We start from the raw sequence: 14,314 nt of genomic DNA on the forward strand, positions 1-14,314 counted from the left end.
AAAGTAAAACTTAATAAAATTTAAAAAGAAAAACAACAGCAAAATACTGCTTTAAGCGATATTTTAAAATCTGCCACTAGAGAAAAAAGATATTTGTTTTATTTACAAACTCGTTTCTTCCAAAGAAGACCAGTTTATACAAGAAGCTGTTGTACTGTCCTGAATTTGCTCAGTGAGTCTCCAATCACCGAGGAGGCTAGTGAAAAATACCTATTTCTGAGTAGTCCCCAGGATACTTTGAGCTCAAAATCTCTAGGTTTATTAATTTGCATTTAAATAAACAATTAAGCACAAAATGACCCTGGGTGTTTCCACTTCTGCACCAGTCCTGGGATCCACTGCTTGTCCGTGAGAAGGGCAGCTGTCAGCTGGAAGCACAGCAGAGCGCTGTCTAGTGGTGCGAGAGCCGCAACTGGCATAGCTCTTAGAATTTAGGGAAAAAGGGGAGACAGTCTGTTTATTTAACTCAGGAATAGTGACAGGTCTCACAGTAGCCCAATAAAAGGTCATCCATTGCTTTTATCAGTCGGAAGGTGGCAAGGCCTCTTCCTTGTTCCCTTTCCACATGGAGGAACTTTCATCAATGTACTGATTTACTTTGATCTAGTTCCATATAGTATTTTCCTTATTAACCCTTTTTGCCTGTCACTAATTTACCCCCTAAGTAAGAGTTTCCTTTTGACCATCTAGCTGGGGACTCTCAACCCGACTTGGACTTACAGAGAATACCACCCTGTCTTGGTTTCACAACTACTTTTTATCCTGATGGGGTTTGTCCCAGATCTTTGCCACCGTGTCACACACTGTTAGTAGCCCAAGTGCCCGCGAAGCTTTTATTTGGGGGGTGGGGTGGGGTGAAAGGAGTTTAGACCGGTCAGGCAGGTGCCGAGTGAGGTCATTCATCATCTTGGGCAGCAGGGGGAAGCCTTTCCTTGTTTTTTGTTAGACTTAAGCGGCTGCACTGTCAGCGTGGCCACCTGAGGGGGTGAGAAGAATGTGGGTAGTGATCAGGGGATCCGAGGGGAAGCTGGTTAGTTACCTGTGTGCCTTTCTCAAGCTGTGTGTTGGGATGTAGGGAGGAGATACGCAAAGAACACCTATGTGTAATTTTTGAAAACTTTCAAGTACGTTAATTGACCCATTTGAACCCAAACTTTGTCTCCTAATTTCCCCAGATGAAACTGAAATCTGAAGAGGCTAAAGGGTGCGGGATGTGAGGAGACAGGGCTGGGACCAGCACCCAGGCTTCCTCACTTAAGTTCCAGGGGCTCCGCTGGGCACTGTACCTGAGCCGCTGAGGTCCCGCTCCTCCGGCAAGCTCATCTCCTGTAGCCAGACTGCGGGGCTCCCACCCACGCCCTCTACTTACATCTGTGGACCTTGGGCAAGTTACTGAAGCTTTTTAAACTCCAGTCTCCTTATCTGTAAAGTGGGAATGATGATGATGATAAATAAAGTAACATCACCCTTATGGAGCTCTTGTGAGACATAAATAATACACGTAAAGTTTTATCACGATGCCTGCCTACAGTTAGTGGAGACGTCCGTGACTGGTGTTTTCACAGAGAGTACTGGTCTAGGGGTCTCTCTACTGGTGTTTTCACAGAGAGTACTGGTCTAGGGGTCTCTCTACCACACTGGTTCCCAAGCTCTGGCATCCCTCAGGATGACTTGGAAGTCTTGTTAAAAGCAAGGTGCTGGGCTCCATCTTAGAATTTCTGACCCATAGGTCAGGGGTCGGGCCTAACAATGTGCATTTCTCCTAAACTCCCACGTGATTCTGGTGCTGCTGGTCGAGGGAGCACACTCTGAGAACTAGTCTTCTGGAAGGCTCTTCCTTTCTTCAGTACATTTGCCTCCACTCCTAGCTCATCGTTCATTCATTCATCCGATCCTGGGGTGCCTACCTTAATCCAGCTGTTGTTTAATCAGTAGGATTCCCAGGACCAGTAAGGCGAGATTTCTTCCGGAAGAAGCTCATGGTTGAAGGCCAAGGTAGATACATCCATATACATTCAGCAGCATGAGAAGAACTGTGATAGAAGAAAGCATGGAAGAGAAGGAAAAATCCTTACTCAGACCAGAGGGTCAAAGACTTTTCTGAAGAGGGTGAAGGGGTGGGTGGGAAGGCATCAAACCAGATGGACCAGTAGTGTCCAGAGCTAGAGGTCAGAGGTCCATGCTTGTTGGAGGAAACCCCCAGGACTTCTGAGCATTGGAGCACAGCAGGGGAGGGGAGGGGTGAGGAGACCAAGGCTGGAAACATAAGCAGGGGCAGAGCAGGAAGAACCCTACATCTCCACGATGAGGAACTTGCCTTCTACTTTGAAAATGTGAGAGATCAGGAAAGGTATTAACCAGAAATCAGATAACGGGCCGGACCTAAGCGCAGGGTTAGAAGGCGGGCAGGAGACCAGCATCCCTCAGGAAGTGCTGTGAGGCAGGGGATGAGCTGGAGAGACGGTGAACAGCAGAGCTGATGGACCATAGTTGCAGCTGGAGAGCCCATGAGATGGGGTAGGGGAAGCAGGGGCTGGGCTTTGGGACCAGGCAAATAGGGACTCAAAACTCCAGATCTGGGCTTCCCTGGTAGTGCAGTGGTTGAGAATCTGCCTGCTAATGCAGGGCACACGGGTTCGAGCCCTGGTCTGGGAAGATCCCACATGCCGCGGAGTGACTGGGCCCGTGAGCCACAAGACTGAGCCTGCGCGTCCGGAGCCTGTGCTCCGCAACGGGAGAGTCCGTGACAGTGAGTGGCCCCCGCTTGCCACAACTAGAGAAAGCCCTCGCACAGAAACGAAGACCCAACACAGCCAAAAAAGTAAGTAAATAAACAAATGTGGGGTTTAAAAAAAAAAAGAAAGAATTAAAAATTAATCAATACAATCATAAATGGCATGTAGGTCAAATAATAAAGCATAATTAAAATTAGAAAAAACCCTCCAGATCTGCCATTTGCTGGATGAGGGATGTGGGTAAATTAATAACCTTCTCTGAAGCTCTGTTTCCTTGTCTGTACTGCTGGAATAATAACCACCCCAGAGGGGAGAGGGAACTAAATCTGAAAGTGCCTATAAAGTACTCAGTATGGCATATTCATGTCAGTACCATCACATGGGGAGAACAAAAGGCAGATTTCTCAGGAGCCTGAGGGATGGAGACCAGGGAGCTCTCGTCTTCCTCAGACACATGAGATGGTCGTTGGGAAATAGGGGCCAATGGGGTCCCCTGCTGCCAGGAGAGAACATAAGCTGGGGCTTGGAGGGGACTCAGAAGAGGCCAAGGTGATTGGCACAGGTGCTTCCCTAGGTGTGGGTAGCAGTGAGATGAAGTATGGGATCTTACAGACCATGCCTACGTGTGCACATATCAGCACTGCACTCAAGACCCAGAGAAGTACAAAGGCCAATGCAGCCTTTCTGAAATGGATTTTCCTCTAGAAAACATCCCCCTGATTATGATTTTCTGGATTCCTTCTCTTTACATGCTGCTATACCAGTGTGCCATGGAAGACAGTTTGGGAAGTGGGGCGCTCTGCTCATCTGTAAGGGGTACAGCCCTGTCTGACCTCAGATGGGAGGAGATGTTTCCCGGAGTGAAGGGGCCGGAGGGAGCAGGTACAGACCTGGGCAGTTAGAGAAGAGTCACTTTATTAGCATAATGATGGCAGAGGGGCAGGGGCTTTAGCTGTTGGCAGCAATGGTCTGCTGAATCCAGTCCACATAGTTGCAGACCTTGGTGTAGACCCCAGGCTTGCCCTTCTGGGCACAGCCAGAGCCCCAGGAAACAATGCCCTGGAGCTCTCCGTTGCAGGCCACAGGGCCGCCAGAGTCACCCTGGGGAGGAAGCGGTGGGACAAGGTTTATAAAGAGAGAAGAAGGGACCCAGAGCCACACACAGTCTGAACCTTACAAGACCCCGTTCCTGTCGGCTCTGTGGTTCCACATCTCTCCACAGTGTGAAGAGATGCCACGCACACTAGCCTCCCTTGTTTCTCCACGGAACCACTGCCCAGGGACCTCCTCTACCAGCCCCACAGCCCCGGGCAATCAAATCCCGTTCCCAGGGGGCCTGTGTGTCTGGGCAGGGGTCTCAGAGTGGTAGGGTCAAGTCACCTGGCACGAATCACTGCCTCCCTCGAGGAAGCCGGCGCAGACCATGCTGTCAGTGATCTGTCCAGGGTACGAGGCTTCACACTCGGCCTGACTCAGCAGTGGAGTGTCCAGGCACTGCAGCAGCTCGGGGTAGTTGACCTTGAGGGGCAGGAAGAGATCAAGGAAAGGGAAATGTGGGTCAGGCCAGGACGGGATGGCAATCCAGTGCTGAACCCTGAGGGCGGCCAGGAGAGGCCTCCAAGGAGTGATGGGTTTCAACTCCCAGAAAGCTCACTGCAGACCCCTCCCTAGAGGTGCTAATAGCAAGGGCTACATCTGTCCTGTCTTTTGATTCTCGGGTTCAACTCCTTGACACTTTGCATCTCTCTGGTACCCAGCAGAGAGCCCTTTGTGTAGTAGGCACTTGACGTGAATTTGCAGACTGGAAGCAAAGGGGTCCCAGCTCAGGGGATGCTCAGTTCTGGGCAATGTCGGTAGGTTGGAGGGTGAAGTCGTGAGGGTCCCACTCACCTCCAGAGCTCAGGGTGTTGCCCCAGCCGGAGATGAGGCACTGGGTACCAGCGGGCGCACAGGCGCTGGGCAGAGCTAAGGTGGGCACCCGGGCATCGATGACCGCAGGCGAGGAGAGTCTGATCAGCAAGATGTCACTGTTCAGAGTCCAGCTGCTGGAGCTGCGGTGGCGGACGATCTTGGCCGCGTCGACGAGCTGCTCGCGGTCCTCCAGGACGTCGACGTTGCGCTCTCCCAGCCTCACCTGGAGGCGGCCATTGCGGGCGAAGCGCAGTAAAGGCCTTTTGCCCACATCCCTGCGTCCCCCAGCGTTTTCCCTGCTCGCAGGTGGTGGTGTGGGAATGTCACAGGGCAGTAGAGGGGCAGTGGGTCAGGGAGGCCGTGAAGGGGTCCCGGTGGGGATCCTCCTCCATTTGCTTTTCCAGCCGCCTCCCCCACGCCTCTCATGCGTTCAGGGCCGTGGGTGCCACCGAGCCACTTCGAGTTCCCCGGGCATCCTTCATCCTCTGCAACCTTGCGAACTACACGCGGTGACTTCTACTCCCTCCGTTCTCGCTTTGCTAAGTATCATCGTCCCGTAGAAGCTAATCCAGCGCTTCTCAAAGTGCAGCCCCGGGACGGCAGCATCAGCCTCAGCTGGGAACTCATTCTCAGTTCCCACCCCAGACCTACTGCATCAGAAACCCTGGGGGTGGGCCCCAGCAATCTGTGTTTTAACAGGCCCTCCGGGTGATTCTTCTGCGCACTCAGGTTTGAAAGCCTTTGGTCTTGACAGTGATTCTCAGCTCTGCCCAGAGAGTAGATCTGCCAGAGGCAGTTATAAACTCACCAATACTCAGACTCTCTTCCTAAAAATTCTGAGTCAAATAGGAACTAGGCAACTGTTTTTATTGTTTTTTTTTTAACATATCTCAGGTGGTTTTAACCTGTAGCCAACTGGCAAAGGTTACTCGGTGTGAGGTCCTTGCCTGCTTTTCAAGCTGGCCACTCCTACCGCAAAATGGTCCGTCCCTGCTTTTATGACCCGCAGCCCTTGCTGTTTGATCTATTGATTTGGGGTGTCAGCGGCTTCCTATCAGGTGCCCCATTTTACCCACAGCTCCTGCGAGTCAGCTGCCATCGTCAACTTCTTCTCTTCCCCGTCATCGTTTCCCAACTTCAGCAACCCCTACACAGACCCCAGCTCCTCCAGAGGGCCCTGGGTGGTGGGCTTTGTAGCCAGGGGCCCAGCACTTACGACTTGTAGCAGTGAGCCGCGGACACCACCCACTGGTCACTGATGAGGGAGCCCCCGCAGAAGTGGTAGCCACAGTTCAGGGACACCTGGTAGGGGATGGAATGCGCTGCACAGGTGTAGCCCCCTATGATCTCGTCATCATCGTCCGTGGGAAAAGCAACTTGAGACAGGAAGGGAGAAGCCAATTCAACAGGAGGGTTGGGGTTGGAGCCCAGAGCCCCGCGGCTGGACCTTGCTAATTAGGATTCCTGAAGGAGCACAGTGGTGAGAGGGAGGCCACGGGGGAGCATCCCCCGCTTGTCTCACAGAGGTAGTTCTCCCGAGTTGCACAGAGCTAGGGACCCTGCAGGGGCTCGGGCCCAGACCTCCCCTGGGGCCAAGGACAAGAAACCCCCTCACAGTGCATTCAGTGCGATAGGGTCTGAATGGGGTCCTCTCACCCACCGAATGCTTCTTTCTCTCTCTTACTCGTCACCAGTCTACTCCCCACTGCAATTTCAGCCCCGGCTTGTCATGATGGGACGGCCTAAGTAGGAAGATCTGACCGCGAAGCCCTGGCTGTAGCCAGCTCCTCCCGTAGCTCACATCTGCGCAGTGAGGCCGGGGACCACTGCGCAGGACAAAGGTAGTTACGGTTATTGGCCAATAGAACAGTGATTTGCAGCTGTGGCTTTACATCCGGGCGTCTGAAAACTACCTGGGAGGCTTAAAAGGTCAATGCATGGGCCACACCCCAGGCCAATTAATAGGACTGGAATGAGTCATCGTTCCACCTCCCCAGGTGCATCCGAGGTTAGGAACAGCTGCCGTGGAGCTATCCTAGAGCCTCAAGTCCTGGCTCATTTCACAAACCGTCCCCACCTGGTCTCCCTTTCTCGCCTCTCCCAACAAAGCCCTGAAACTGGTGGATGAGGGGGATGGGAGTGGAGTCCGGCAGAAGGTGAGAGAATGAGGCTTAAAGAGACCCCCAGAGTGGGAAGGAGGGGTGCTGGACAGGGAAGGTAGGATCTCAGCGCACAGGTAGAACAGGAAAGGTAGCAGGAATGGTGGAGTATGTGTCTCTGCCAGGACAGGGGCAAATGGGGTGCAAAGCAACGCATGGGACTCACCAGCAGCTCCCACAAAGGCAACGATCAGCAGTGGATTCATGGTGAAGAAGTGTAGTTGAGTGGCTGACGGAGAGCCTTTATACCTCCCGAGGAGAGGGAGGGCGTGTGTAGGTGAGGGTGGAGGGTCACCACCCCCAACCCCGTACAAACACACCTGCAGCTTTCCTTTTCCTGGAGTCTCGCTTGGTGCTTTGTGGCCCTGACTCTGTCTGAAAGGGAACCCCCAACTGGTTGGGCTTTTCTGTGTCTAAAGCCTTAAGACTAGCCTTCTCCTGATGCTTTGCGCTCCCCCTTAGAATCAACTATCACACCCGCGATACAGTATGAGGTGAGTTTTGGTCAAAGTATCAGGAGTCACCTTACAGGCAGAGAAAATAGATATAGGTGGAAACCATTACCTCCTACTCTAGGCTCAGATGTGTAGGTTGGATTCCAGTCCACATTTGCCCAGATTCAATTTGAATAAGACTCTGCAGCACTTGGCACTCTTCATTCTGAATTTTGGATTCCTTTGTCTATTTCTCTAAGACGTTCTCCTAGGACTTACCTGGTGGCGCAGTGGTTAAGAATCCGCCGCCAATGCAGGGGACACGGGTCCGAGCCCTGGTCCGGGAAGATCCTACATGCCTCAGGGCAACTAAGCCCGTGCGCCACAACTACTGAGCCTGCACTCTAGAGCCCGCGAGCCACAACTACTGAAGCCCACGCACCTAGAGCCCATGCTCCACAGCAAGAGAAGCCACCGCAATGAGAAGCCCGCCCACCGCAATGAAGAGTAGCCCTTGCTCGCCGCAACCAGAGAAAGCCTGGGCACAGCAACGAAGACCCAACGCAGACAAAAATAAATAAATAAATAAATAAATAATTAAAAAAGACATTCTCTTGGTTGATTTTTAGCTCTTGGCCCATCAAGCCACTGGCTTTTCATTATGATAATGCTGGATGGTTTCTGTGCGCTTTACTATACCAAATGTGTGTGAGTCTTTCACGGACCTTTTTCACTTTATTGTCACAACCACCTATGGGGTTGCCATTTTATAGATGACAAGATGAGCTTTATAGAGGTGACATAACTTTCTCAAGGTCACACAGCCAGTAAGCTGTAGAGGTGGGATTTAAGCATGGCAGGCCAACTCCAGAGCCTGTAAACTCTACCACAGAACGTTTGGCTCCCCTTCCCTTTATTTGATCCTCACACAGCCTCATGAGTTGGGCAACAGATGCCATTTTCTCCTTTTTACCAATGAAAACTCTAAAGCTAAGCGGTTAAGTGACTTCTCCAGGGTCACCCAGCTAAGGAATCCATAAATGACACCAGAACCTTTCCCTATGGAAGCTAAGTTCATTCCCACCATGTTGCTACATAGAGGAGTCTTTCAGATCTCCTATTGGTCTGAAAAGTAGATTTTTGTCAGATTCCAAATCGTTAGTTTCTCTTTAAAAAATACGTCCCTCCCCCAGCCCCCCAGCTCAGGTATTTCTCCTCAGCTCTTTGTCAACTCCTCCTTGGCCCCCCAGGGTCCTTTACCAGCTCCAATCAGATTGTCAAATTCTCTTCTGTCTTTCCTCCAAACTCCCAACTCCTTCCCACCTCCATTATTTTTTCTAAACTACGTATTTGCCCATTGTGCAATTTCTCTTTATCCACTAAGAACTATTTTCTTGAATGGTGCAACCTGAGAATCACTGAATCTGGGTAGTGAAGGGGTGGTCTGTGTGATCCAAACACACTGAAGGGTGAGACAGAGGCTAGAGGCACAGACTGGGCATAGGCTGGTTGGCTGCATGGAGTAGTCTGCTTCTCCTCCCCAGCCCTCTCCTGCTTCCCACCTTGAAGCAAGGAAGATGGGTACGTCTACTTGCATATTTTGTCTAGCCTTCAGGCTGATACAGAGGGGTGAATGGGGGAGTCTCTAGCAATTGAAGCTTTTTATCTGAAGATAGATTGGTTCCTATACTATAATGGTCTTTTTGTTCACATTGCAGTCATTCCTTGTCTCATCCCTGGGCTTATTAACGCTGCTTAAGTGACTCCAGAGTCTACTGACGAGTACTCAGAGGAGAGCCAGTAAGGAGTCTGGGAGGAATACCCACGTGGCTGTTATTGTAGCAGCCGTGACTTGTACCATGATACGCAGAGTTTAATAAATGACAGGTGTATTTACTTTTCTAAATCATATTAGATCCAGATTGAGCCTCACAAGTCAAGTTCAGTGGTAAGCCCAGTCAACTGAGCTCCCTCCACTCATTTAGCTTTTAAACACTCTAGACGCTGTTGTCCATTTGGAAGGCAGCCAACTGGTCAGCCCACTTCCTATAGGCCGACCTGTCCAGGAGGATCTTCAAAAGGCTCCCAAGTCTCAGAACTGAGTGTTCAGTCCACACGGGAACCAACACAGCTCCAAACTGGGGACCGTCCAAGTTCAGGGCCACTGTGTTTGAGCAGGTTCTGGGCTTGCCTCTCTAGAACCCGCCATATCTGTTCCCTTTCCCAGCCTGGGCGGGGTGGGGTGGTGGAGTAGAGGGAGCTGGCGCACGTTTTGGGGCCACCATTCTCCTCAAGCAGAAAGGTGAAAAGCCTCTGTCCCCTCCCTGTTAGAACAATCCAGTTCATTTTTAATGGCCTTACATTGCCTGAACTCAAATGATTTTTGTACAGTGTTTCTCCAGGGAAGTCCACATGGCTTGGCAAATTTTTCTCTTTTCTGCTGAATCATATTTATTTACTCAATGTATTAGTTTGCTAGGGCTGCCATAACAAAATACCACAGAAATCTATTTTCTCACAGTTCTGGGAGCTAGAAGTCCACGATCACGGTGTTCATAAAAGAAACTTTCACATACTGAGGTATGGAGAAGTCATTCTGGCTTATACATGAGTTAATTTGAATTTTATGCTAACTAAAACAGCCTGTTTGTTGCCCATCAGACATATACTGTACATCTGCTTTAATTATTAAAGAAAAGGGCACATTGACTGGAAGTAAAAACGTCTATGTTAAAACATAAAATGCCTCTTTTCCTGGGACACCAGTGCTGATACTCCTTCGATGATAAGACTCCTTCTCAGGGACCAAGGACATACTGACTCACTGTACGTGTTGATCTGTTTTGTTTTAAACCTTGAAGGAATGTATCCCTGACTTGTTTAATGTTCTTTGCTCTGACAAGATATAAAACTGGGTTGAAAATCGTGCTTCTCCGGAGCAGTTCCTCAGAGTTATCTGAGAGGCTGTCTTCTGGGCTATAGTTCTCAGTTTGGCTCAAATAAAACTTGTTTCTATTCCTATTACAGATTGTTTATGGATTATTTTCGTCGACAGTGTCAACAGGGTTGTTTTCTACTGAGGCCTCTCTCTCCTTGGCTTGCAGATGACCTTCTTCTAACTGTGTTCTCATGTAGCCTTTCCTCTGTGGGCACGTCCCTGGTGTCTCTCCTTTTATGACCTAATCTTTTCTGATAAGGACACCAGCCAGATTGGATTAAGGTCCACTCTAATGGCCTCACTTAAATTATTTCTTTAAAGATCCTATCTCCAAATACAGTTACATTCTGAGGGACTGGGGGATAGGACTGCAGCATATGAATTTTGGAGGAACACAGTTCAGTCCATAACACTAAGTAAATATTTACTGAATTCCTGTGATGTTCCTGTAATTTCTCTAAGCATTATGGAAACAGCAATGAAGAAGACACAAAAGGTCCTTGCTTTCATGGCATCTATGTGTATTTATGTGTGTTCGTGTTCACACATATGTAAGGAGGTATAGCTATGAGAGGCAGACAGTAAATTAAAAATGTATATATACATATATATGTATATATACATATAAAATGTGCATATAATGCCTACAGTTGACCTTTGAACAACATGGGGTTTGAAATGCACTGGTCTGCTTATACATGGATTTTTTTTTTACAATAAATACTATAATATTACATGATCTGAGGTTGGTTGAATGCACAGGTGTGGAACTTCGGATACAGAGGGCCACCTGTAAAGTTATACATGGATTTTCAACTGTGCAGAGAGTTAGTGCCCTTAATCCACACCTTGTTCAAGGATCAACTGTATATTTATATCAGACTATGGTGATTAGATGTTATTAAAATAGGATAAAGTGATAATAAATGTGAGTAACTGGTGGCTGGGTCCACAAGTGCTATATTAGGTAAGAAGGTCGGGAAAACTGTACTTTGGGGAGATAGTATTTGAGTTGAGAACCTGAATAAGAAGATGCCAGCCCTGTGAAGGTGGGGTAAGCAGGGCTTTCATCATTCCCTGCTGAGTCTATAACAGAAATAAATTGACACAAACAACCACTGCTTTTTAAATTAAATTACCCTATCATCTAGCATGTAGATAGTTACCTTGCTATTGATTTTAGTTGTAAAAACTGACATTTAAAGCATGGTTTAAAGGATCAATACACTGAAATATTCTTATAAGTTAATGTCAAGTATATTTTTTGACATGAAATATTGTTGGCTTAAGAGAATAAATGATAAAATACATATAATCTAATTTTATTTAAATGGGTGATTTTAATTTTCCTCAGTTTAATAAACTGTGTATTTCACAAAAAAACATGCATTAATTTTGTTATTAAAACAGCTAAAATAAAGAGAAACAATTATAATAATAAATAAAATTTTCCCAGAGAGGGCAATACCTGACCTTGAGGATGGAATTGTTAATGGTAAAATTTCATGCATTACAGTGAGAAATACATTTAACTAGTAACTAAATTGTGTGTTTTGTCTCTACCAGGCACAGTGTGATGTGGTTTACATGGAAGACTTCATCTCATGCTTATAAAAATCCTCACGCCTTTCTTTTTTGGCATCATTATTATCCTTATTTTATATATAACAATATTATATATATGCATATGAAATTGTGTAACCTGTCAAGGTTACACCTGGTGATAAAGCAGTGGAGTCAAGTTTTAAGCTCAGGTCTGCCTGGGAACAGAAATCAAGCCCCTAACCACAGCGTTTTACTGCTCCTTAGGAGAAAAGTCTGCCATTGTACAGGAAGATGCTCACAGCCCAAGGCTTATTTGTAGGTGAATTTGCCCATTTCCTAGGGAGCAGGGGACAGGAAGGTAAACCAGCACTTTTGATCCATCTGATCAAATGGGTGCACATGTGGATCCCTGTGACCAGGAGAATCAGCATGTGTAGAAACCTGGTAAGACCCACGGGAACTTGTACAGGACCGTGAAGGGAATCGCTTCTTCATAAAGCCAGGCTACGGGAAAAGCTACACATAGTGAAAGGGCGAACTAAAGAAAATAACCCCCCAGTCAGCTGACAAGGACTATTATTTTTCTTGGTCTTGGCTTTGGGTGGAGGATTAAAAACAGCTTCCTCAGGCTTCCCCGGTGGTGCAGTGGTTGAGAGTCTGCCTGCCGATGCAGGGGATGTGGGTTCGTGCCCCGGTCCGGGAAGATCCCACATGCCGCGGAGCGGCTGGGCCCGTGAGCCATGGCCATGGAGCCTGCGCGTCCAGAGCCTGTGCTCTGCAACGGGAGAGGCCACAGCAGTGAGAGGCCCGCGTACCGCAAAAAAAAAAAAAAACAAACAGCTTCCTCTGAATATTCATGGCCACTGAGAGGTCAGCCCTTTGGGGTTTGGCACAGACACTGTATGGCCAAGAAGATGGACGCTGAGAATTATAAAAGAAAACATCAGGTCTGTTGCACCCCAATTGCTTGACAGAGGCAAAAATAAATATTTCCTGGAAAGCCCACCTTTACGCCAGGATTTAGGGGATTCCCAAAGATATATTTTATAATATCAAATTACACAATGCACAAGGAAATAAGTCACCCTGAGTGAGAGGCAGCAGAAACCACAAGAAAACCAGGTGCATAAAGTCATCAGATGTTGGCATGAACAGGTAATTCCAAATATAAGTTTGATAGCCTTAAAGAAATAAAATAACTGAAAAATACAGGACGAGTAAGATTTTTCAGAAATGACTGCTTATATTTGTAGAAAGACCCAAGTAGATTTCCTGGAAATGAAAATATATTTTAAATTAAAAAGTCAATTGAAAAAAAAAAAGTCAGTTGAAAGGTGAAATGGCTTAATGGAGTTGAGGTGTGAATTAGTAAATAGGACAGAGAGTCTAAAGGAATTACCCCTAACACAGCACAGGGAAGCAAAAAGAGGGAAAATGTGAATGCATGGCTAGAATCTAGATGATACTGGGAAAGTTGAACACAGGCTAGATCTATTCTTCAGGACTTAGGTTCTGGCCCTTGCGAAGATTTTCCTTTACCACTACCTTTCAGAACCATACTTATGTTAAACTGTAATGATCATTCCAGAATAAAATGCAACCCTACCCAGAAAACAGCCCCATAGTTTTTCAGCTGCAAATAGGGAATTCCCACAAAACCTTGTGTACGGATTGAGGGTAAGGTGGGTGTGGAATAGGAGTGTGGACCATGAAACTGGGACTTGCTCTTGAAATCAAATTGTGCCTCCTTCCAGCTGTGCTTGAATCTTGTCTTAATTACACATTTTCCACTGAGTAACAGAATACTCTGTGCTGTTCAACTTCACAGTTTTGCAAATCAGCTAACACCCAGTGCTGAATGCCGTGATAAGGCATTTAGCAAACAGCCAGGAGCAGCTTTTCAAAGGAAGAATAGTTGTTGCCAGGTAGAAGACACACAGGATGGCTTTACACCAAAACTCCTTGCATCCTTGCCTGTGATTCTCTTACTGGGGAATGCCACGAGCTCTACAGAGCAGCCCATCTGCCACGGGCACTTCAAGAATAACTGAGCTACTCAGTCTGTGGCCCAGGTGGCTGGGAAGCTTACATCATTGCCTCATTCTGCTAAGAACTCTGTCTTGCACTGGCCCAGCCTTACAGATGACACAGTAAATGGACCAGAGTAGCACACCCAACTGTAGTATATGTTAACTCCGAAATCCAGAAAGTCCCATGAAGCATTGCACCTCTTTCTCCACGGCAGATGATGTAAGATGCAGCAGCTCGCCCCTCGCTTTGGAGGACATTCCAACATATCTCACACCTCTGGACTCCTCAGAAGCTCACCAAGTCGGCAGGTCCCTGAATTTTTGCAGACCTGCATTGGTCTGGCATGCATATGTCGTACCAAGGTATCTAGCGTGCTTTACAGTTTCCATTCACCAAGAACAATCGGCATAATGCCATCAGTGTACTGGACCAGTAGGATATCAAGATGGCTAAGGGCCTTCTAAACTATATCGATAGAGAACAGGCTAAATATAGACTTGAGATAAAATACTTAAAGGGTACTTCTGAGTGTGCCACTTGAAGGCAAATTGTATCTGATTG

General features: G+C 47.7%; 1 protein-coding gene and 1 gene segment (V, D, J or C); both read right to left on the reverse strand.

Annotated features, from left to right (window-relative positions):
* LOC132524504 (T cell receptor beta constant 1-like) overlaps positions 1-14,314 on the reverse strand; it is a 146,047-nt gene that overhangs the window by 12,451 nt on the left and 119,282 nt on the right.
* PRSS2 (serine protease 2) lies at positions 3,684-7,011 on the reverse strand. Of its 2 annotated transcripts, none has more exons than XM_060156505.1 (5): positions 6,972-7,011; positions 5,863-6,022; positions 4,623-4,906; positions 4,116-4,249; positions 3,684-3,836 (listed from the first exon to the last, which is right to left on the reverse strand). In XM_060156505.1, exons 1-5 carry the CDS (start codon positions 7,009-7,011, stop codon positions 3,684-3,686), a joined length of 771 nt encoding a protein of 256 aa, XP_060012488.1. The 2 variants fall into 2 exon arrangements, with proteins under 2 accessions (XP_060012488.1, XP_060012487.1); XM_060156504.1 differs by having other exon boundaries at positions 4,623-4,921.

The sequence above is a fragment of the Lagenorhynchus albirostris genome, chromosome 8 (assembly GCF_949774975.1).
Source record: "Lagenorhynchus albirostris chromosome 8, mLagAlb1.1, whole genome shotgun sequence".
Taxonomy (NCBI): Eukaryota; Metazoa; Chordata; class Mammalia; order Artiodactyla; family Delphinidae; genus Lagenorhynchus; species Lagenorhynchus albirostris.

Excerpts from the sequence above, each read along its gene's own strand:
- PRSS2 (XM_060156504.1), bottom strand. The coding sequence starts at position 7,011 with ATGAATCCACTGCTGATCGTTGCCTTTGTGGGAGCTGCTG. Across the intron at positions 4,250-4,622 it reads CACCCTGAGCTCTGGAGGTG|ACTACCCCGAGCTGCTGCAG; the intron begins AGTGGGACCCTC and ends CCCTCAAGGTCA. Across the intron at positions 3,837-4,115 it reads GAGGCAGTGATTCGTGCCAG|GGTGACTCTGGCGGCCCTGT; the intron begins GTGACTTGACCC and ends CTTCCTCCCCAG.